Source organism: Mobula birostris, chromosome 8, assembly GCF_030028105.1.
Source record: "Mobula birostris isolate sMobBir1 chromosome 8, sMobBir1.hap1, whole genome shotgun sequence".
Classification (NCBI taxonomy): Eukaryota; Metazoa; Chordata; class Chondrichthyes; order Myliobatiformes; family Myliobatidae; genus Mobula; species Mobula birostris.
The window spans coordinates 136,949,120-136,973,502 of NC_092377.1; the positions used below are offsets into that span (position 1 = coordinate 136,949,120).

The following is a 24,383-nucleotide window of genomic DNA, read 5'->3' on the forward strand; positions in this document are numbered from 1 at the left end:
CTGTGTGTCGTTGGGGGAGTTGGGATATCTGCTGTGTGCCCGAAGACCCGGATCTTTGCGATCTTTGGGCACAGAGTTCAAAAAAAGCAACATAGTGGACTTTTAACATTGTAAACCAGTGAGTTGTTTGTTATTTCTCCCCACTTGCTGGGAAAATGGAGACACCCCTTTGTCCCTTATTAGGGAGAGAGAGAACCTGCGGTATGCCAAATACAGGGTAAAACGCAAAGTCTTTGGGGTAACTGCAAGTCTGTGTCTTTGCTATTGCTTTGCTCACACTTGAGTGCTTGGTGGCGGGTGCCAATGCTTTTTTTTGCCAGTGAGGGGAGGGGGGGATTGTTGCTTGCTGCCGCTTACACGCAGGAGGGAGGGGAGCTGAGGGGGGGAAATTTTGGGGTTCTAACATTCAACTGTCATTCATTCTCTGGGGAACTCCTCTGTTTTCGTGGATGGTTGTGAAGAAAAAGCATTTCAGGATGTATATTGTATACATTTCTCTGGCATTAAATTGTATCTTTGAACTTTTGAAACTGTGGTACATGTTAAATATTTAACAAAAGCCAGAATGAATAACTGCAATAGGACTTGCCATGAACTTCAGTGGAAATAAAAACCAGGAGAGATGTAGAATAGGCGTTCAATGCCCCATCAGCTGCTCTACATCGTCACCCAATTTCAAAATTATCTCCACAGTAAGGATTCTGAATAGCTTCAATACTGTGGTTATATTGTTCACTCTTTAGGGCTTACGGACATTTTACGCTGTAAGTGCAAATTCAGTTCATGAGGGATTTTTATCCCATTAGCCCCGAGGTGCTTCTTTGAGGGCAGAACCTCAAGTTGCTGCACCTCATGATACCCGAATGAAAGCAGAAGGATGTTACATTTCTGAGTGGCAACTGGGAATAAAGAAATCAGAACGGAAGCCCTTATGAATTTGTTTCATTTTCTAGATCACCATGTTAAGTTAATCACCCACGTACATCCTTGGGATATCTGTGGCAGCTTTCAGTCACCCATGCAGAGGCCAAGTTACGAGGTTTATTTGGCCGTTTATCAAGAGTGACACTGCATTGGAACAAACAGACAACTAGAGGGCTACAACACTCACATTCTCCGTGCTCATCTGTCTCAAACTCTTCAATCTCCAACTCAAACACCAGTCCCTTTTCAAGAGTGTCAAAATGCTTCTTTGGTTTTGCCTCTGGCTTGCCCCATCCATCTGAAAAGAAGAGGAAAACTTGGGAAGAGTAATCCCTTGTACTTCACTACACTGAACTTACTCACTTGCTAGTTTTGTGGAAAATAGACTTATTTGTACTCACCCAAGTAAAAGAGATCACAGTTACAGCAAAGTGAGGAGCATTATTTATGTTACAAATATACTAAAAATTAAATAGGTATATTTTAAATGTATGAATTTTGAATTCTAGCAGAGTTGAACTTCACATTTCCTTGTGAAATAAAGGTATAGAGTTGAGTGGTGGCCTGGTGACCTGGATGAACATTTCCTTCCATTTATTCTCTCTGGGATTCACTCAACCAGTAGCTCAATGGAAAAGCATTTACCTTTTCTCATTTTGCCTGGTAACTTAAGGAGCTGAAAGAACCGGTTAGTCCCCTGGAACACTGTGGTTCATAGTCCAGTTTAGCAACCAGCCAAAATCTAGGCTGACTCTCGACTGGAGGGTTTGGGAATTCTTCCAGTGTCTGAACCAACACTTATCTCTCAGCCAAGACATGAAACAGTAAATTCAGTACTTTAATTTTTTTTGGTATTTTTGGGAATTTATGCCTGATGCTTTCCCTATGATAAAGCACTTTGGAATGATGCCTTTGAACTGCATTATATGAATGCAAGGCATTCTATTGCTCTCTTCTGTGGTGCTAGCAAGAATTTAGATAACAGCTTTCTTTCCCCTTGAGTCAGATCATGTATCCAAGCCCCGCTCTAGAGATTTGTCAAAATGACGTAAGCTCTCTGAAGAAGTAGTAAGGGTTTGCTCTCCTGTCTGAGGTCTATTCTTCCAAAGGACTAGCTGACAGACCATCGATTTTCACCGGTGAAGGTAAAAAGCCCTGTGGTACTATTCTGAAGGAGACTAAGGAAGTTATCCCTGGTCTCACAGAATTCAGTTAGTCCCATCCCTCAGCTTTTCTTCACAGTCTGAACTTTACTTTCCAGTCTGAAAACAACAATAGAATCTCCTTCCTCTACTTTTTCAGGCAGTGGATTTTCCCAATCACCTTAAATCTCTGCTTTTGAGTGTCACCCCTTCCATTAATATCAGAATTTCTCTTTATTTGTCCAGATCATTCATAAAGAAATTTCTCAGCCTTTTCTGTTGAAGGAGAAAAGCAGAGCTATTCCAATCCATCCACTGAACTAATGTTTCAATAACCTCCCAGAGCCCGCACATTCTCCCCCATGTGTGGAATGCAAAACGGCACACAGCTATGCTGCTTGAGGCTGAACATATTTATAAAAGTATTTTGTTCTTTCTGCCTCTGTTTATTAAGCTTTCGAGCCAAAATTACTTTTTAGCTCCCTTTTCAAATTACTCATCCTCTTTCAAAGCTTTCAAAGTCCGCCCCCTGCTCTTGGTCAATGCTTATTATGCAATCAACATCCTAAACACAGATTATTTCATGACTGTATTGCTGTTAGTGGGATGTATCCATGTGAAAAATTAGATTTTCTAATGTTGCAGCAATTGTCAGAGTAATCAAATACAAAATGCTTTGAGACAACTGGTAATTTGGCATTCAATTGAATTACTGTGGTTTCTTTTTCACAGGGCCTCAGAATTTAGATGACTCAAGGATGTTGTTTCTTTTTATTTAGCTCACAGTTTTGTGAGCAACTGTATAATTCCATTCCTCACCCCTTTTCAGAACTCATCTCTTCTAAGTTTTTAACCAACTTCTTTTAAATTAAGTTGTGATCTACCTCACTAGCAACTTATGCTCTATTCGAGTGATCGTTCTGAGCCTAGTCTTTTCAAATTAGTAGAAACAACTTTTCACAATTGACCATCAGAACCATTAGGAAAACTTGCTTTAGAAACATCTTTTTTTTAAGTAGAAAATGTCCCATTTCTTCTGGCTGTTTAAAAAAATATTTATACAGTTTTAATTGAAATAAACTCAAGTAGTTCATGTCGATTAAAATATTCGTGATGTATCCATCTCCTTAGAGGAAATATGTATGTGAAGCGCGACCTTGAACCTGGAGTAAGCTGCTAGGCTGAATATCTGACATTTCTTCAGAAGTCTGCTTTTGTTTGATTTAACAATGAGATTGTTGAAAAATAACTATGTTATTTTTCTGAATATATGATTCCGGGACACAGAGGATGATTCATCTCACAGGAAATCTCCTCAACTTGCATTGGCTTTTGTTGAGACTATCAATTATACCAGTTTTGCAAAATCTCTTCCCGTCAGTTTTTCCCAGACCAAATTCATGATTAATTCCATGTCTGCGTCTACATGGCAACAGATATTTGATCCATTGTCATGAGACCGCAATACAACAGGAGCAAAGCTATCTAGTTAGTAGCCCCGCGCTTTCTCTGTAGAGAAGCAAAGTTGTAAACACATATTCAGTCACACCTTCACCGATTCCATAATCATAAATCCCTCCATATGACTCCGTTGGCAACTCTGAGGGCTCTATAGGTTTGCCTGCGAAAGAAATAGAAAGAAAAATCTCAGTACTTTATGTCCAATAATAGAATTAACCCCTGTGTAGAGAGCACAGCAAGGAGTTCTCACATAAATCAAAGTAATTTCAGAAATAGAACTGCACAGATCAAAATACTATTTTGTCCGTGGAGACCATGCTAGTTTTCATTAAGAACTGTTCTATTAGTTCCTTTTACTTTCCCATACATTCAACTCCCCACCTCCACCAACACCATCCACTTCCCAACCATACCGTCCCACATGTGCCCACCAGTCCCCTATTTCTCCATGGCCCTGTAAACGTTCCCATTCTGTTTCAATCATTATAGGCTGGGTCGTAGACACTTGGCAGGGACCTCCAAGTGCCAAATTAATGATAAGAATATTTCTTTGAGCTTGTACTAGTCATCAGCCTGCATTGGTTGCTGACTGATTCATGTCAACCTTTCCTGTTCAGCCCTCATTCTGTTTTATCGAGGAGTACTGGATTCAGAGGCTGTGTCTTAGGGCAGCTGTTTGCAGCGTAATAATAACACAGTCCCAGTAACCCGGGTCAGTTCCTGCCGCTGACTGAAAGGAGTTTTCCGTTCTCCTTCTGGCCACGTGGATCTCTTCCAGGTGCTCTGGTTTCCTCCCACGTTCCAAAGTTGTACGGGTTGGTAGGTTATTTGGTCACATGGGTGTAACTGGGTGGCGTGGACTTTATGGACCAGAGGGGCCCATTACTGTGCAGTATCTGTCTGTCTAGGTGCCATATCCGATGTGGTCTTTGGTGGCCATGGTTTTCCATATAGATCTATCCTTCGTTTTTTGGATGACTTCCATTTCCTCGATGTGTAGCCACCTGGCTATGCTTTTGATGTACATAAGCCGAGGACTTCCTCTAGGTTTACTCCCCTCAATCTTTCCAGAGAGTATGAGTTTTTCTAGTTCATCTTTCTGCATGATGTGTCCTAGGAATCTGAGTTGTCTTTCTCTTATTGTCGGTATGAGTGATCGGACTGCTTGGGCTCTTCTGAGAACTTCTTCATTTGATGTGTGTGTGGTCCATGATATTTTTAACATTCTCCTGTAGAACCATAATTCAGCTGCTTCTAGCCTCTTTTCCATTGCTGGAGAAATGGTCCAGTATTCACTTCCATAAGTCAGGATAGAATAAATGTAGCACTGCAGTATTCTGTTTTTAGTGTACGTGCTCATCTTTCTGTCTGCTAATATGGTCTTCATTTTTTGGAAAGCTTCTTTCACCATTGCTATTCTGTATTTGATATCTGTGTCCCACCTGCCATTATTTGTTATTAGGCTGCCAAGATATTTGAATTTGTTGACTTATTTGATGTTGGTATTTCCGATCTTGTGCCGTATACTCTGAATGAATAAATAAAGACCTCGTTCCTTTTGGAGATCTTTGGGTATGAAACTCAATGTTGGTATGATACAAATATGTGAGAGCAAATTACTTGGTCTAGAGCACTCTCCTTTAATTTCTTTTCATTGAAGTCAAGTGTACATGGGGTTAATGTAGTTTATACAATAACCCCCTGCATTAACCAAATGCAGTTGCTTGATTTGTTCTCCCACCAGACCTGAATTTTGCCTTTGTGTTCTTTTTTTAAACACAAATTCAGTTAAAGCAAAGTTTCATAATTTCTTACTTTTCCTTAGTTTCTTTCCATTATACAGATACTTTTCTATATTTCTGTTTTTCCTTTTGCAGTCGTAAGTATAGAAACAAAGAGGAAATTTAAAAAAACACACACACTTCCTGAACCGCCAGATCTAACCTCGTTTCAGAGAGTGGCCCAGGTTTCCATTGCCACACTCCATAGTAGGATAGAATTAATTTCTTTCTCTTTACGTGGACAACCTGGGAGATTAACCATAAAGTGGAGTGAAGCCAAAGAGCCAGTGCTCTGAGCTTTTTGGCGATAGAAGATCTCCAGGTCCTTGGAACAGTGAAACGCTGATGGTCGACTTCAGCAGCGAAACATGGACAGCCATCTCCTACTGATCCAGACTTCGTAACCTGAGCACCAGGAATGTTGTAAACCTACCTGTACTCTCCTTCTCTATTGTCTCCTTTGTCACGGTGTAGTATTCTTTAAAGGGAGGTGAAGTGAAAGGCTTGCTGGGGGAATCTGTCGGCCACAGGTCATAATCAACTGGAAAGAAAAGACATTTATCAATGCATTCAGTCTCAAAAGTAGCTTCACCCTTGCAATATTTCCCAAACCTGGTGGTGCGGGACCTAAGGCTTCTGTACCTCCTGCAAGAGAAGCAAGAGAGGATAGTGGGGTCTTACTAATGCATGCTGCTTTCCAGTAGTAGTGCTCCATGTAAAAGTATTCAGTGGTGGGGAGGGTGGTGCCTGTATCTACCACTTCCTGCAGTCTTTTTAGTTCTTGAGTATTGGTGTTTCTGTACCAGGCAATGATGCAACCAGAAACAGGATCAGAATCAGATTTAATATCACCGGCACGTGTCGTGAAACTAGCTGTTTTTTCTCATCAGTACAATACAATGCATAGATAGATACTTTATTGATCCCAAAGGCAATTGCAGTAATAGCAATATAAGCTATAAATTACAACAAGGTATATACAGTGCCTATAAAAAGTATTTCCCCCTGCCCTTGGAAGTTTTCATGTTTTATTGTTTTACATTGAATCACAATGGATTTAATTTGTCTTTTTTGGCACTGATCAACAGAAAAAGACTCTTTCGTGTCAAAGTAGAAACAGATCTCTACAAAGAGATCTAAATTAATTGCAAACATAAAACACAAAATAATTGATTGCATAAGTATTCACCCCGCCCCCCCCCCTTTAATATGACACACCAAATCATCACTGGTGCAGCCAATTGGTTTTAGAAGTCACATAATTAGTTAAATGGAGATCTGGTTTTGGAGACCTGTGTGCAGTCAAGGTGTTTCAATTGATTGTAGTAAAAATACACCGGTATCTGGAAGGTCTAACTGCTGGTGAGTCAGTATCCTGGCAAAAACTACACCATGAAGTTAAAAGAACACTCCAAGCAACTCCGCAGAAAGGTTATTGAAAAGTACAAGTCAGGAGATGGATACAAGAAAATTTCCAGGTCACTGAATATCCCTTGGAGTACAGCTAAGTCAGTCATCAAGAAATGGAAAGAATATGACACAGCTGTAAATTTGCCTAAGTGTAGGCTGCCCTCAAAAACTGAGTGACCGTGCAAGAAAGGGACTAGTGACCCACCAAGAGATCTATGACAATTCTGGAGGAGTTACAAGCTTCAGTGGCTGAGATGGGAGAGACTGTGCATACAACAACTGTTGCCCAGGTGCTTCACCAGTTGCAGCTTTATGGGAGAGTGGCGAAGAGAAAGCCACTGTTGAAAAAAACTCACATGAAATCTCAGCTAGAGTTTGCCAGAAGGCATGTAGGTGACTCTGAAGTCAGCTGGAAGAAGGTTTTGTGGTCTGATGAAACCAACATTGAGCTTTTTGACCATCAGACTAAACACTATGTTTGGCATAAACCAAACACCGCACATCATCAAAAACACACCATCCCTATGAATCATGGTGGTGGCTGCATCATGTTGTGGGGATATTTCACTGCAGCAGGCCCTGGAAGGCTTGTGAAGGTAGAGGGTAAAATGAATGCAGCAAAATACGGGGAAATCCTGGAGGAAAACCTGATGCGGTCTGCAAGAGAACAGCGACTTGGGAGAAGATTTGTTTGCCAGCAAGACAATGACCCCAAGCATAAAGCCAAAGCTACACAGGAATGGCTTAAAAACAACAAAGTTAATGTCCTGGGGAGTGGCCAAGTCAGAGTCCAGACCTCAATCCGATTGAGAATTTGTGGCGTGACTTGTAAAAGACTGTTCACTCACAATCCCTATGCAATCTGACAGAGCTTGAGCAGATTTGTAAAGAAGGATGGGGAAAAATTGCAGTATCCAGGTCTACAAAGCTGGTAGAGACCTATCCACATGGACTCAGGGCTATAATTGTTGCCAAAGGTGCATCTACTAATAACTGACTTGAAAGGGGTGAATACTTTTGCAATCAATTATTTTGTGTTGTATATTTGTAATTGATTTAGATCACTTTGTAGAGATGTGTTTTCACTTTGACACAACAGAGTCTTTTTCTGTTGATCAGTGTCAAAAAAGCCAAATTAAATCCACTGTGATTCAATGTTGTAAAACAATAAAACATGAAAACTTCCAAAAGGAGGGAATACTCTTTATAGGTCGTGTGTGTGTGTGTGTGTGTGTGTGTGTGTGGTGCAAAAAGGAAAAGAAGAACAAAATACTGAGGAAGTATTCATTATCCATTCAGAAATCTTGTGGCAGAGGGAAAGAAACTATTCCTGAAATATTGAGTGTGGATGTCTTCAGGCTCCTGGACCTTCTCCTTGATGGCAGCAATGAGAAGAGAGCATGTCCTGGGTGATGGTGGTCCTCAATGATGGATGTTACATTTCTGAGGCATTGCCATTTGAAGTTGTCCTGGATGCTAGGGAGGCTAGCATTCATGATGGACGGGGCTGAGTTTACAAGTTTCTATAGCTTCTCACCCTCCATACCACACAGTGATGCAACCAGTCAGAATTCTCTCCATTGTACATCTGTAAAAATTTGCGAGTGTCTTTGGTGACATACCAATTCTCCTCAAAATCCTAATGAAATATAGCTGCTGCTGTGCCTTTAAAAAAAAATGCATTAATATGTTTGGCGCAGGATAAATCCTCAGAGATGTTGACACTCAGGAACTTGAAACTACTCACTCTTTTCACTTCTGATCCCTCGATGAGGACATGTATGTGTTCCGTCAATGTAAGCTTCCCGAAGCTACAATCGATTCCTTGGTCTTTCTGATGTTGAGTTGGAATATTCTCCACAGTGCAACTACAGAGGTTTTTGCTAGCACGCTGAATATACGCCAACTTCTGAAAAGCATTGTTGTGCCTTATTTGTAATGACACTTAAGTTCTGACCTCCGGACAGATCCTTTTGATATGACATTGCCAATGAATTTAACTCTATTGAGCCTCCCAGCTCCGTTTCCCTATTAAGGACTGGCTCATAGACCTCCAGCTTCTTTCCCTTGCAGTTGATAATCAACTCCTTGGTTTTGCTGATGTTGTGTGAGAGCTTGTTGTTGCTTCCTTCTCCTTCCTTTATTACTCTGCAACCATCAGACTCCTGAACAGGTGTAATAACTCCAACCACCACTATTCTAAACAGATTCTACAACCTACAGACTCACTCTCAACGACTCTTTACAACTCATGTTCTCAGTACTTTTTGTTTGCACAATTCACCTTCCTTTGTACATTGGCTGATTGTCAATCTTTATCTGCTTATATATAGTTTACAGAATTCTATTTTATTTCTTCTCCCCCCCCCCCATAAATGACTGCAAGAAAATGAATCTCAAGGTAATACATGGAGACATACACTGTACATACTTTGATAATAAATTTAGACCATAAGACAGAAGGCATAGGAGCAGAATTAGGCCATTCAGCCCATCAGGTCTGCTTCCTCATTCCACCATAGCTGATTTATTATCCCTCTGATTTTCATTCTTCTGCCTTCTCCTGTAAATTTTGATGCCCTGACTAACCAAGAATATATTAATCTCCACTTTAAATACACTCAATGACTTGGCCTCCGCAGCCACCCTGGCAATGAATTCCACAGATTTAGCACCCCCGGCTAAAAAAAAAACCTTCCCATCTCTGTTCTAAATGGGAATCCCTCTATTCTGAGGCTGTACCCTCTGGTCCAACACTCACCCATGATAGGAAATATCCTCCCTATCTAGACCTTTCAATATTTGATAGGTTTCAATGAGATCCCTCTCGTTCTTCTAAATTCTATTCAGTACATGCCCAGAGCCATCTAACACCCCTCATACAGTACCCCTTTCACTCCTGTAATCATTCTCATGAACCTCCTTAGACTCTCTCCAATGTACCTTTTCTTAGAGTAAAACTGATTAAAGTAGTCCAAGTGTGGTTTGACCAAAGCCTTATAAAGCCTTAGCTGTAAATCCTAGCTCTTATATTCCAGTCCTCTCGAAAATAATGCTAGCATTGCATTTTCCTTCCTACCACCAACTCAACTTGCAAGTTAACCTTCAAGGAATGTATAAGAACTTCCAACTCCCTTTGCACCTCTGATTTTTGAATTTTCTCCCTGCTTAGAAAGTAGTCTATGCCTTTATTCCTTTTACCAAAGTATATGACTGTGTACTTCCCGACACTATATTCCATCTGCCACTACTTTGCCCATTCTCCACCATCTGTCCAAGTCCTTCTGCAGGCCTTCTGCTTCCTCAACACTACCTGATCCACCATCTATCTTTGTACAATAGTCTACAAACATGGCCACAAAGCCATCAATTCCATCATCCAAATCATTGACATATAACGTGGAAAGAAGCAGTCCTCACACCAACCCCTGCGAAAAACCACTTGTTACCGGCAGCTAACCAAAATAGGTCACCTTTATTCCCACTCTTTGCCTCCTGCTAGTCAGCCAATCTTCTATTCGTGCTAGTATCTTTCCTGTACTACCATGGGCTCTTAATTTATGAAACAACGTCATGTGTAGCACCTTGTCAAATGCCTTCTGAAAATCCAAGTAAACAACATCCACTGACTCTCCTTTGTCAATCCTGCCTGTTATTTCCTCAAAGAATTCCAGAAGATTTGTCAGGCAAGATTTTCCTTGAAGGAAACTATGCTGACTTTGGCTTACTTAATCATGCACCTCCAAGTACCCCAAAACGACAACCTTAATAATGGACTCCAACACCTTCCCAATCACTGAAGTCAGGCTGACTGACTTATAATTTTCTTTCTTCTGCCTCTCTCCTTTCTTAAAGAGTGGAGTGACATTTGCAATTTTCCACTTTTCCGGAACCATTCCAGAATCTAGTGATTCTTGAAAGGTCATTACTAATGCCTCCACAATTTCTTCAGTTACCACTTTCAGAACCCTAAGGAGTAGAATGTCTGGTCCAGCTGACTTAGTTACCTTCAGACTTCCAGCTTTCCAAGCACCTTTTCCTTAGTAAGAACGACTACACTCACTTTTGCCCCTGAGACTCTCAAATTTCTGGCGTACTGCTATTGTCTTCCGCAGAGAAGACTGATGCAAAATACTTATTCAGTTCATCTGCCATTTCCTTATCCCACATTACTACCTCTCCAGTGTCATTTTCCAGCAGTCCAATATCTACTCTCGCTTTCTTTTACTTTTTATATATCTGAATAAACTTTTAGCATCCTCTTTGATACTATTGGCTAGCTAAACTTCATTTTTCAACTTTTCTGTTAATTTTTTTAGTTGCCTTCTATTGATTTTTAAAATCGTTCCAATTCTCTAGCTTCCCACTCATTTTTGCTATGTTATTTGCCCTCTTTTTGGCTTTCATGCTGTCTTGTCAGCCACAGTTGCCTCATCCTCCCTTTAGAACATTTCTTCATCTTTGGGATATATCTATCTTACACCTTCTGAATTGCCCCCAGAAACTCTACCATTGCTGTTTTGGTGTCATCCCTGCTACTGTTTCCTTTCAATCAATGTTGGCAGTTCCTCTGTCATGCCTCTGTAATTCCCTTTACTCCACTGTAATATCGATATATATGATTTTATCTTCTCCCTCTCAAAACGTGGAGTGATTTCTATCGTATTATGATCAATAGCTCCCAGGGGTTCCTTTACCTTAAGCTCCCTAAACAAATCTGGTTCATTACACAAAACCCAATCTACAATTGCCTTTCCCTGAGTGGGCACAACCTCAAGCTATTCTAAAAAGCCATCTTGCATGCATTCTACAAATTCCCTCTCTTGGGATGCAGCACCAACCTAATTTTTCCAATCTACTTGCATATTGAGATCCCTCATGATTATCATGACATTGCCCTTATTACAGGTCTTTTCTATTTCCTGTTGAAATTTATATGGCATACCGTTGCTACTTTTCGGGGGCCTGATGGGTTCCATCAGGGGCTTTTTACCCTTGCATTTTCTTAACTCTACCCACAAGGATTCTACATTTTCTGATCCTATGTCATCTCTTTCTAAGGACTTGATTTCGTTTTTTGCCTACAGAGTTACCTTACCCCCTCTGCCTACCTGCCTGTTCTTTTGACACAAGTTTATCCTCAGATGTTAATCTCCCAGCTAGGAGCTTCCATTAGCCATGCCTCAGTGAAGCCCACAATATCATGGCTACTAATCACTACCCGCGCTACAAGATCATCCACTTTATTTAGGAAACTGCGTGCGTTCAAATATAGAACCTTCAGTCCTGTATTCATCACCACTTTTGATTTTGCCCCAAAATGACACTTTAACTCATTTTGCCCTATCATCTGCTTGTTCTTCCTCACAGTCTCACCACGCACTGCATCAACTTAGAGACATAGAAAACCTACAGCACAACACAGGCCCTTTGGCCCACAAAGCTGTGCCGAACGTGTCCCTACCTTAGAACTACCTAGGCTTTACCCATAGCTCTCTATTTTACTAAGCTCCATGTAGCCATCCAGGAGTCTCTTAAAAGACCCTATCGTTTCTGCCTCCACCACCATCGCCGGCAGCCCATTCCACGCATTCACCACTCTCTGCAAAAAAAACTTACCCCTGACATCTCCTCTGTACCTACTTCCAAGCACTAAATAATATTTGTTTAATAATTGTCCCATCAGTCAGGGTCTCATGCCCCTGCCAACTTAGTTCAAACCCTCCCCAACAGCTCTAACACACTTTCCCATAAGGATGTTGGTCCCCCTTGGGTTTTTGTGCAGGTAATACCTTCCCCAGAAGAAGATCCCAGTGATCCAGAAATCTGAAGCCCTGCCCCCTGCACCAATTCCTCAGCCACTCATTCATTTGTACTGTCATCCTATAGCTGCCCTGTCTAGCATGTGGTACTGGGAGTAATCCAGAGATTACTACCTTGGAAGTTCATCTCTTCAGCCTCTTCCCTAATTCACTGAGCAGGACTTCTTCCTCCTTTCCACTCATGTCATTGGTGCCAATGGGCACCATGACCCTTGGCTGCTCACCCTCCCTCTTGAGAATCTTCTGCAGCCACTCTGAGACATCCTGGATCCTAGCACTTGTAAGGAAACACCACATTGGCTTCTCTTTTGCGGCCACAGAAAAGTAAAGAATTTACTTTGAACTTTTGAATTTTGTAATATTTAGTTAATTTAGTTAAAGAAATCACCCTTCACCCCAGATGAGCCCCAGGACCCTGTTTCAGGATTTGCACTTTCTTGATATTTTCTGTTGTAGTTTGTCCAATAAGACATGGCATCTATTTGTGAATTATTGGCAGATCCGTTTCCTTCTCCCCTTGAGCCTCCAGTGTTTCCTACTAGCCTGTTGGAAACTCAGATTCAGCAACACACACAAAGCGCTGGAGGAACTCAGCAGACCTGACAGCATCTATGGAAAAGAGTAAACAGTCGACGTTTTGGGCTAAGACCCTTCTTCAGCACTTTGTGTGCAATGCTTAGATTTCCAGCATCTGCAGATTTTCCTGTCTTTGTGCTATTCAGGTCAATCTGTGGGCTCTCTGTCTAGATATAACATCTGCATTAAATTGTAAATTTTCAATATCTGAATATCCAAAGGATTAAATAGATCTTATTTAATCCAACCTTTATTTAAATCCACCTTTACAACTGACACATTGTTGCTCATTTCTCAATGATTCCATTGATGGGATTAGTCAGTACTTTCACTGTGGAGTGGGACTGAAAATCCATGGTAGTTTATGTGTGACAATTAAAGTAACAATGTTTGAGAGATGCCTGTAAGAAACCTAATATAATGTGGATATTGGTTGTATTTTACTTAAATTCTCTGCTGTTGGGAGCCTCCTTAACATTCAGTCTCTCCACTCTGGGCACAACTGAGGCTTAGTCAAGAGCTCTTTCCATACCTAACACAGCAAGCCCAAAAGAATGTTACCACCTAGAATCTTTCTAAATCTGCAACTGCATGACAGTTCCATCTTCCTGCTTGCGGACATTCTGTCCGCCAGAGAAAGCAGGATCTCCCAGTGGCCATACATTTTAGTTCCACGTCCCATTCCCATTCTGATATGTCTATCCACGGCCTCCTCTACTGTAAAGATGAAGCCACACTCAGGTTGGAGGAACAACACCTTATATTCCGTCTGGGTAGCCTCCAACCTGATGGCATGAACATCAACTTCTCTAACTTCCGCTAGGCCCCACCTCCCCCTTGTACCCCATCCGTTATTAATTTATATACACACATTCTTTTTCTCTCTCTCCTTTTTCTCCCTCTGTCCCTCTCACTATACCCCTTGCCCATCCTCTGGGTTTTCCTCTCTCCCCCTTTTCTTTCTCCCTAAGCCTCCTGTCCCATGACCCTCTGGTATCCCTTTTGCCAATCACCTGTCCAGCTCTTGGCTCCATCCCTCCCCCTCCTGTCTTCTCCTATCATTTCGGATCTCCCCCTCCCCCTGCCGCTTTCAAATCTCCTACTAGCTCTTCTTTCAGTTAGTTCTGACGAACGGTCTCAGCCCGAAATGTCGACTGTACCTCTTCCTAGAGATGCTGCCTGGCCTGCTGCGTTCACCAGCAACGTTTATGTGTGTTGCAGTTCCATTTTCCCATTAGGTCTAAATCCCAGGAACTGCCTACAGCAGGCACCTTAATCCTGTCTCAGCGAAATCCTCCAGATCCTAGTCCTCCGTACAATGGGAGCACCTGCTCCACTCAGTTCTAGAAGGCAGCTCTCCCCTATCTTCCCAATACGAATTATGAACGGGCAATCAATTCTGGACTTGCAACTGAATGCTGGAATGCTGAGGCTTTATAAAGCACTGGTGAGGCCTCAGTTGGAGCGTTATGAGCAGTTTTAGACACCTTGTCTCATAAAGGATGTGCTGAAACTGGAGAGGGTTCAGAGGAGGTTCCAGGTTTGAAAGGCTTATCATATGAAGAGATTTAGATAGCTCTGGGCCTGTATACACTGGAATTCAGAAGAATGAGGGGTGACCTTTTTGAAACCTAAAAAATGGTTGATACGGTGGATGTGGAGAGGATATTTCCTATGGTGGGAGAGTCTAAGACCAGAGGACACAGCCTCAGAATAGGGGGGGTGTCCTTTTAGAATGGAGATGAGGAGGAATTTTTAGCCAGAGAGTGCTGAATCCGTGGAATTCTTTGCCACACAGGCAGCTGAGGAGGTCAAGTCTTTATGTATATGTAAGGAAGAGGTTGATCGATTCTTGACTGGTCAGGGCATGAAGGGATGTGGGGAGAAGGCAGGAGATTGGGGCCGAAAGAAAAATTGGATCAGCCATGATGAAATGGCAGAGCAGGCTCGATGGGTCAAATGGCCTAATTCTGCTCCTATATCTTATGGTCTTAACCTATGATTTAAATGCTGCTAATACTGGCAATGAAATTTCTACATCAACTAAGTGAATGGGGGTAGATTTAAAACTCCCAGATTGCTATAATGGAAATTCACATCGCTACGCAATGACACCATAGCATAAAGTATTTCCCTACACCAAGAAAACTGACACCTTAGCTGCCAGTAGTTTCGTGGAATTCCAGCTGCTCTAGCCTCACTCAGTTATTCTTCTCTCATACCCATAGTGATACTGTAGCCTTATTAAAATATTAACCTTACACAGAATAATGAAGAGTCTGGACTTTAGATAACTTGACAGTCAGTATCCATCAACTCGACATTCCTCTCCTCAGCAGACACCAAACTTAAGCCTACAATGTTGACTGCATTGATTCCCAATTAAGAATTGCCTTTCTGAAATTCTAATTTTTCTGTTCAAATTCTGTATGATTTTGTTTCTCACTATTGCTATAACATCATCAGAATACTGTACTAGGAAATCTCAGTACTTTTCCAATCCTGCCTCCCGAGTGTTCCACAATTTAGTTGTTCGCTCTTAAGGCTCTGTTCCCTAACATCTCTGTTTCTCTCTCTTCCCTCCATTAAGAGAATTCTTCAGATTTACCTCTGTGAACATATGGAACAGTTCACTACAGTCACACATACTGCCCTGCTACAATCACACAGACCACCCTCTACAGCCACACAGTCCGCCCAACTACAGTCACACAGACTGCCCAACTACAATCACACAGACCGCCCTCCACAGCCAAACAGACCGCCCAACTACAGTCACACGGACCGCCCTCCACAGCCAAACAGACCGCCCAACTGCAGTCACACAGACCGCCCAACTGCAGTCACACAGACCGCCCTCTACAGTCACACAGACCGCCCAACTACAGTCACACAGACCGCCCAACTACAGTCACACAGACCGCCCAACTACAGTCACACGGACCGCCCAACTACAGTCACACGGACCGCCCAACTACAGTCACACAGACCACCCTCTACAACCACACGGACTGCCCTCTACAGTCACAAAGACCTCCCTACTGCAGTCACACAGACTGCCCTCTACAGTCACATGGACCGCCCACTAGAGCCATGTGAACCACCCTCTACAGTCACACAGACCGCCCTCTACAGTCACACAGACCGCCCAACTACAGTCACACAGACCGCCCAACTACAGTCACACGGACCGCCCAACTGCCCAACTACAGTCACACGGACCGCCCAACTACAACCACACAGACCGCCCAACTACAACCACACAGACCGCCCAACTACATTCCCACAGACCGCCCAACTACAATCACACAGACCACCCTCTACAACCACACGGACTGCCCTCTACAGTCACAAAGACCTCCCTACTGCAGTCACACAGACTGCCCTCTACAGTCACATGGACCGCCCACTAGAGCCATGTGAACCACCCTCTACAGTCACCCAGACCACCCCCTACAGTCACACGGACCACTCTCTACAGTCACACGGACTGCCACATAACCTGATCACTACACTCACACAGACTGACCATTACAGTCACATAATCTGATCACTACACTCACACAGACTGACCATTACAGTCACATAGGAATAAAAAGCACAAAAAAAAATTGGAAACTCTCAGTAGGCAGAAGCTGTGGAAAAAAAGAGTGGATGCTTCAGGTACACACAAGAGATTCTGCAGATGCTGAAAATGTTGACCAAAGCACACAAAGTGTTGTTATGATGAGGTGTCTTGGCCTGAAACTTTGACCATTTATTCCTCTCCACTGATGCAGCCTGACATGCTGAATCTCTCCAGAATTTTATGGATGTTTCAGGTAGACCCCTTGTTTTAGTCTCTGTGCAGTTGTTACCTGATTTAATACTTATATTATTTTCTATCTTTATTTCAGATTTACAGTATCTGCAGTATTGTGCTTTTGAACAAATGGATTGACTTTCCAGTATAGTGCATCAAAGTTGGCCAAGAATACAGATTGGGGTGGGAAGTGAGGGGGATATAGCATTTCTGTGAGGTTCATTGCTTAAGTGAAACAAAAACGTGGAGAAATGTGAAGTTAGCACGTTGGCAAAGAGAAAGGTAAACCGAATTGTAAAAATTCTCATACTTGCTCATTCTGCATGGTGCTGAAATTATTCCCTTTTATCTATATCTACTCACCTTTTGTAGGCACTGGGTGATTTTGTTTTTGGGCATTTAAAGAAAAAGTCCATTTCCAATTCTAGCAGGTAAACAAGAAAGAAAATGGTGGTGTGAATATTGCTGGTAAATACCAGAATACTCGGGACCTCACCTGCAGTTAAGTGCAGATGTCCTGATCTCAGTAACTTTAAATGCACTCCTCCACAGCGTGTAAAGTCCAACAGCAGAGAAACGACTCTCAGAGTAAGGGTACACATAAGCTCCCTATCCGCCCTCTGATTCTGTGCCAAGAAGGAGGAGACGTGTCTGGGACAATAATCAAGAACAGCTACAGGAGCACTTCTTGGATTTGGAATTGGTGAATAATTTCCCCCTTTGGACCGTCTCTGGAAGTTATGATTTTTAACAACATGATTATTCATTCTTTTCTTTTGGACGCAGCTTCAATGATGGCTTCTCCTTTCCAACTTGCTCTCTGGTGAGTCATTCTGCCTGCTTCCTTAAGGATTTCCCACTTGCCATTTGCTGCTTGGATTTTTCCGTTCCTGTTTGAGCAGATACTCTGCCCACCACTCATATAAACCGATCAACATAAACTGCCTGCCACAGTCACGGGAACTGCCTGTACTTGTTGTCCTGCTGATCTGAGTAGAGACTCTGAAGTTAGGTCAGGTGGCTCTGAAGTGAGAATTTGTACTTCAAACCATTGCAGAGAAACAAAAATTTAAAAAAGATATTAATGATCACTAATTTGAGAGCCTAGACTTGTGTTCACTCCATTTCTGCCACTTCTCTTCCTAGTCAGATTGCCTGCGGAGTGTTACCGACTCAGCCTCTGGTATAGTTTTCTGACACCAAACAGAGGAATGCTATTGCTTTTTAAAATTAATATTCATTATCCCAAACCAAATCATACCAAGGGAATTAATATGACAAACTCCAGGTGTGTTTTATTCAGAAAAGGGAGCAGGTCTTCCTTACAGAAGCCTACTCTTAGATACTTCAGATGGACTGGCGGTCTTTGGGGTGTTGCCAGATCTAAACCAAAACTTTAATCTCTTAAATTTCTGTTTACAACACAAAATCTGGCCATTCAACCAAATAGGTCCTGCCAAACATCTATGACCATCACGGGCCTCTTTCAGCCTTTCTCTAACCCCACTGAAAATTTCCATCCTCCTTCATAAGAAGTGAGCTGGCCAGTGGTGTAGTGTAATGGCATCTGCACTGAACTCTGGTGTGAGTGGTCCCGGGTTCAAATCCGGCTATCTCCTTGCATGCCTCCCATCTGTGTGGGCTTGAGTGTCGAACTAGCAACTTGGCCTCATAAAGCAGACAAACATTAAAGAAACAGTAAGGTTGCTGCCCCATGCGCCGAAACAAGGTGGGGAGAGGACTTACCATCATAAGCAGGTGTAGGTCTGAATGAATGTAGGTCTCTCTCTTCCATCACTCAGTAGAATCATGGCTGACTCTTACTCCCGTAACATTCCTGTACTGATCCTTCACCCTGGGTCCTGACCCTCTTGGTCCAGTGCCATTCCTGCACTGACCCAACACCTTGGGTTCTGACCCTCTTAGTCCAGTGCCATTCCTGCACTGACCCAACACCTTGGGTTCTGACCCTCTTGGTCCAGTGCCATTCCTGTACTGATCCTTCACCCTGAGTCCTGACCCTCTTGGTCCAGTGCCATTCCTGCACTAATCAAGAACCTATCAACCTCTGCTTCAAAATGTCCAATGACTTGACCTTCACAGCCATTCATGGCCAAAGAATTCCACAGATTCACCGCCCTCCGGCTAAAAATCCTCATCTCTTGTATTCCGGGCTGTGCCCTCTAGTCCTAGACGCCCCTACTATAGAAAATATCGTCTCCATGTCCACCTTATCCAGATCTTTCAATATTCCATAGGCTTCAAAGAAATCTCCCCTCATTCTTCTAAACTCCACGGAGTACAAGCCCAGAGCCATCAATCACTCCTCATACATTAACCCTTTCATTTCTTGAACCCTTCTCATGAATCTCCTCTGATGCCAGTGCATCCTTTCTTAGGATAAGGGGTCTAAAACTGCTCACAATACTCCAAGAGTAGTCTGACCAATGCCTTCCAAAGCCTCAGAATTACATCCTTCATGCTGAATATACTCACATATATCCACCTCTGTGACATCTTCTTCAATTTTTTTTGCAGGTTCAGTTGGAATTTCTGGTAATCGAAATAATGAAAAATTAGAAGTGCATCCATAGCTTGTACTCTTTCCTCAGACTTAAATTCATATATAAAAATGATATGCCTATCATTTGCATAAGCAAGGTGTTTGGTGCTGAAGCAATGTATAATTACCTGTCCTCACTGCCTTAGCCTACATCCAATCTAAGTTCCATTTAAGACGAGGTTAGATCGAATTTGCATAGTAGGGGAATTAAGAGCTACGGGGAAAAGGCAGGTAGATGGAGATGAATCCATGGTCAGATCAGCCATGATCTTATTGAATGGTGGAGCAGGCTCGACAGGCCAGTTGGCCGACTCTCACTCCTATTTCTAATGTTCTTCTGTACTTTTTCTCCCTTTGTTGGGAATAGAGTGCGTAAAATGAAAATAAAATCTACAAACATGAGATTAAAATCAGTTTACTAGTATTCTGGTGACCCCTGGACATGAGGAAGCGATAGACAAAATGGGAGCCTTTGTCAGAAACATTCTTTCCCATTCAGGCGCTAACAGCCTGATGTCCATTCTCAGAAACATACTTTTATTGTGGTTTGGTGAAACACACACAAAATGCTGGATGAGCTCAGCAAATCAGGCAGCCTCTACAGAGGGAGATGAACAGTCGACGCTTCAGACCGAGACCCTTCATCAGGTCTGGAAAGGATGGGAGAAGAAGCCAGAATAAAAAGGTGGGGAGAGGGAAAGGAGCACAAGTTGGAAGATGATAGGTGAAACATGGTGAGGGGAAAGGTAAGAGAAAGAGATGACAATTTAATAAAAACTGGAGGCCTTTAATTATATTGTTGGATAGGCTTGGCCAGTTTACCCTGGAGTGAAGAAGACTGATGGATGACCTAAAGGAGAGGATGACGATAAAACATCCCGTTTCTTATACTCCTCAAGTACCTTATGTGTTCCTGCTGCCTATATCTTCTATGCACTTCCTTTTTCTTAACCATCCCTTAAAGAACCAAGATTCCCTAAACCTGTTTTCCTTGCCTTTTATTCTGACAGGAACATACAAGCTCTGTACTCTCAAATGGTCACTCTTGAAGGCCTCCCACTTACCAAGTACAACTTTGCCGGAAAACAGCCTGTCCCAATCCACGCTTGCCAAATCCTTTCTGATACCATCAAAATTGGCCTTTGTTCAATTCAGAACCTTATCGTGAGGACTAGACCTATCCTTTTCCTTAATTACTTTGAAACTAATGGCATTATGATCACTTGACACAAAGTTTTAAAGTTCAAAGTAAATTTATTATCAAAGTGCATAGAATAATTTTCTTGCGGGCATAATCAATAAATCCGTAATAGAATAATCACAATAATAGATCAATGAAAGACCGCATCAACTTCAGCATTCAACCACTGTGCAAAAGACAACAAATTGTGCAAATATAAAATAATAATAGATAAATAAACAATAAATATCATAAACATGAGATGAGAAGTCCTTGAAAGTGAGTGCATAATTTCCTCCTTGGAGCGACGGAGGATGAGAGGTGACCTGGTAGAGGTGTATAAGATGATGAGAGGCATTGTTCGTGTGGATAGTCAAAGGCTTTTTCCCAGGGCTGAAATGGTTGCCACAAGAGGACACAGGTTTAAGGTGCTTGGGAGTAGATACAGAGGAGATGTCAGGGGTAAGTTTTTCAGTCAGAGAGTGGTGAATGCGTGGAATGGGCTGCCAGCAACGGTGGTGGAGGCCGATATGATAGGGTCTTTTAAGAGACATTTAGATTGGTACATGGAGCTTAGAAAAATAGAGGGCTATAGGTAAGCCTAGTAATTTCTAAGGTAGGGGCATTTCGGCACAACTTTGTGGGCCGAAGGGCCTGCATTGTGCTGTAGGTTTTCTATGCTTCTACGTTCTATTTAACTTAGCACTCAACCACACCCCCTGAACTCACATTGTGGGACATAATTTCTGATCGTATGCATATAATTGGTACCAACATGGACCACGACCTCTGGCTGGTCACCCTCCCACTTAAGAATGCTGTTGACTTTGCTCAAGAAGTCCCTGACCCTGGCACCCGGGAGGCAACAAACCATCCAGGAATCTCATTCTCATCCATAGAACCTCCTTTCTGTTCCCCTTGCTAATGGATCCTCTATCACTACAGCTTGCCTCTTCTCCCCACCCCCCCCCCTTCCTTTCTCAGCCAAGAGCCGGAGACCTGACCACTGTGCCTTTTCCCTGCTAGGTCATCTACACCCCCTCCCCCCATGGTATCCTGTCTATCAACCCTTCAGCCTCCCGAATGATCGGGAGTTCATCCAGTTCCTTAACGTGGTCTGTTAGAAGCTGCAGCTGGATGCACTTCTTGCAGCTGTAGCCATCAGGGACACCGGAGGTCTCCCTGGCTTCCTGCATCCAGCAAGAGGAGCATTCCACTACCCTGCCTGGTATTCCCGCTGTGCAATAAGAAAGAAAGAATAAATAAATATTGAAAAAAAATCTCCCTACGGCTTGCACCTCCCCTCACTGAAGCCTTGATGAGCTGAAGCCTCAACTCCCCACGCTAACACTGGTCCACTCACACCTTGGCCACTCCGCTTAAACCTAACTTCTTTTTAATGGTCCTTGCAAGCACCTAATTATGCAGAATTCAATCTCTCCTCAGGAACTGTGCAACTGCCCTTGCTTGCTTCTTTTAAACTCTCTCTCGCTACGCAATCCACTAACTCCTCGGGACAGTGGCACTCAAAATGCGTTGACCACCCCCGCTCGTTTCCTTTAAACTTCCTCTCCCTCTCTGCAATCCGATGATTCCTTGGGACCGTGGCATGCAAAAGAGGACAAAGGTCATGAAAGGTTCATTTCTTAAATGAAAGAGTGGTAACAAAATATGGAGAAGCATGAAGTTAGCAGGCTGGTAAGGAGAAGGGTAAACTGATGTTTAAAAAAATAATCTCGCAATCACTCCAGTCCTGATCTCACCAGCAGGCAGCTAACGCTGTAACTTAACAACTCTCCGCTGCAGTCTGAAAAGCCCAGCAGGAGAGAAATGATTCGCTGAGTAAGAATACAGATAAGTTCCCTATCTGTCTTCCGGTTCTGTGCCAAGAAGAAGGAGACATGTCTGGGCCATTAATCACAAACAGCTATAGCAACACTTCTTGGAATTGGAATTGGTTAAAAATTCTCCACTTTGGACCATTTCTGGAAGTTATGCTTTTTCATGATTTATTCGTTCTTTTCTTTTTGGAATGCAACTTTGTTCGAGCTCTCTCCAACTTGCTCTCTGGTGGGTGCTTCTGTCTGTTTCCTTAAGGATGTCCCACTTGTGACTTGCCGCTTTGATTTTTCAGTTTGAGCACACTTTCTTTTCCGCAAGTGGTTTTGGAGAGACGTTGGTGAATCATTTTCCACCTTCTCTCAATGAAGACCTTCCCTCGGTGTTAGAAAATGATTTCAGAGCCCCAAATCGTCCTTCCGGATGAGGCAACACTTCACCCGGGAATCTGTAGGAATTATCTACTGTATCTGGTGCTCCTGGTGTGCCTCCTGTATGTCGGTGAGACCCAACGTAGATTGGGAGACCGTTTCACCGAGCACCGATGCTCTGTCCACCAGAAAAAGCGTGATCTCCCGGTGGCCATCCTTTTCAATTCTACTTCCCATTCCCATATGTCAGTAGCCTCCTCTGCTGTTGTGATGAGGCCACACTCAGGTTGGAGGAGCAACACCTTATATACCGTCTGGGTAGCCTCCAACCTGATGGCATGAACATCGATTGCTTGAACTTCTGGTAATTGCCCCGCCTTCACCATTCCCCATTCCTGTTTCCCTCTCTCATCTTTTTCAATCCCTGCCCATCACCTCCCTCTGGTGCTCCTCCCCCTCCCCTTTCTTCCGGTGTTCTACCCTCTCCTATCAGATTCCACCTCCTCAAGCTCCTGACGAAGGGTCTCGGCCCGAAACGTCGACTGTGCTTCTTCCTATGGATGCTGTCTGGCCTGCTACGTTCCACCGCATTTTGTGTGTGTTGCTCTAGCTCTTTATCTCTTTCACCAATCAACTTCCCAGCTTTTTTAACTTCACACCCTCCCCCTCACCCGGTTTCACCTATCACCTACCACTTTGTATGTTTCCCTCCCGTCCTCCCGTCTTCTTACTCTGATGAAGATGAAGGGCCTCGGCCTGACACATCACCAGTTTATTCCTTTCCATAGATGCTGCCTGGCCTGTTGAGTCCCTCCAGCATCTTGGATTTCCAGCGCCTGCAGATTTTCTCTTGTCAATGATTGGTCATTTACTCATTAGTCCTGGAGACTGAGATGATGTCACCTGTCACCATAGGGTTGCTAGGCAGGTCTTCTGCACCCAGGAAATGCAAGTCTAGGGGAGTGCAGAATTTAGGCTGCTGAGGGGAGACAATCCTGAAGCATTCATGCATTTCTGTTAGTGTTTATTACAAAGGTGTTGGAATATCACAGCAAAGAAGTCTCGGTCTGGTTATAGTAAGCCATAACTAGGATTTTGCACAAGTTGGTCTCCTCATAAAATATTTCTCCTTCCGAATGAATGCCACACAGGGCCACTATATAGACCAAACAGCAAAATACTACAGATTTTGGAAATCCAATGTGGCGACCCACTTCCTACGCAGGCAAACTGGCTCATAAAATGGCGCGTGCATCAACAGAGAGACCAGCCCCAAAATGGCGCTGGGCCTTCTTCACCAGCAAGGGGAGAAAGCCTGCGCACGGGGAGAGACTTCTGTAATGCACCTCTGATGCCATTTCTGCCCGGAGAGGGCAGGAACAGAACTGCATAAAAGCCAGTGCTACGAAGTTGGAATAAACTAGTCTCAAGTGCAACTTACAGACTGCATGTCGTTATTTCTAGCTCTGTGCGTAGCACATCGCTACACCAAAATAAAAACAATTTCTTCAA

The 24,383-nt window shown here is 43.0% G+C and overlaps 1 protein-coding gene across 2 annotated transcripts in view; it reads right to left on the bottom strand.

Moving 5' to 3' along the window:
* LOC140201763 (inactive carboxypeptidase-like protein X2) overlaps nucleotides 1-24,383 on the bottom strand; it is a 124,446-nt gene that overhangs the window by 88,518 nt on the left and 11,545 nt on the right. The window contains exons 3-6 of one of the 2 annotated variants that reach the window (XM_072266391.1): nucleotides 19,415-19,471; nucleotides 5,742-5,849; nucleotides 3,616-3,687; nucleotides 1,112-1,222 (exon numbers count right to left, since the gene is read on the bottom strand). In XM_072266391.1, coding sequence (XP_072122492.1) covers nucleotides 1,112-1,222; nucleotides 3,616-3,687; nucleotides 5,742-5,849; nucleotides 19,415-19,471 — 348 coding nt within the window. The remainder of the gene's footprint in view (nucleotides 1-1,111; nucleotides 1,223-3,615; nucleotides 3,688-5,741; nucleotides 5,850-19,414; nucleotides 19,472-24,383) is intronic. The other variant, XM_072266392.1, reaches the window with a different exon arrangement.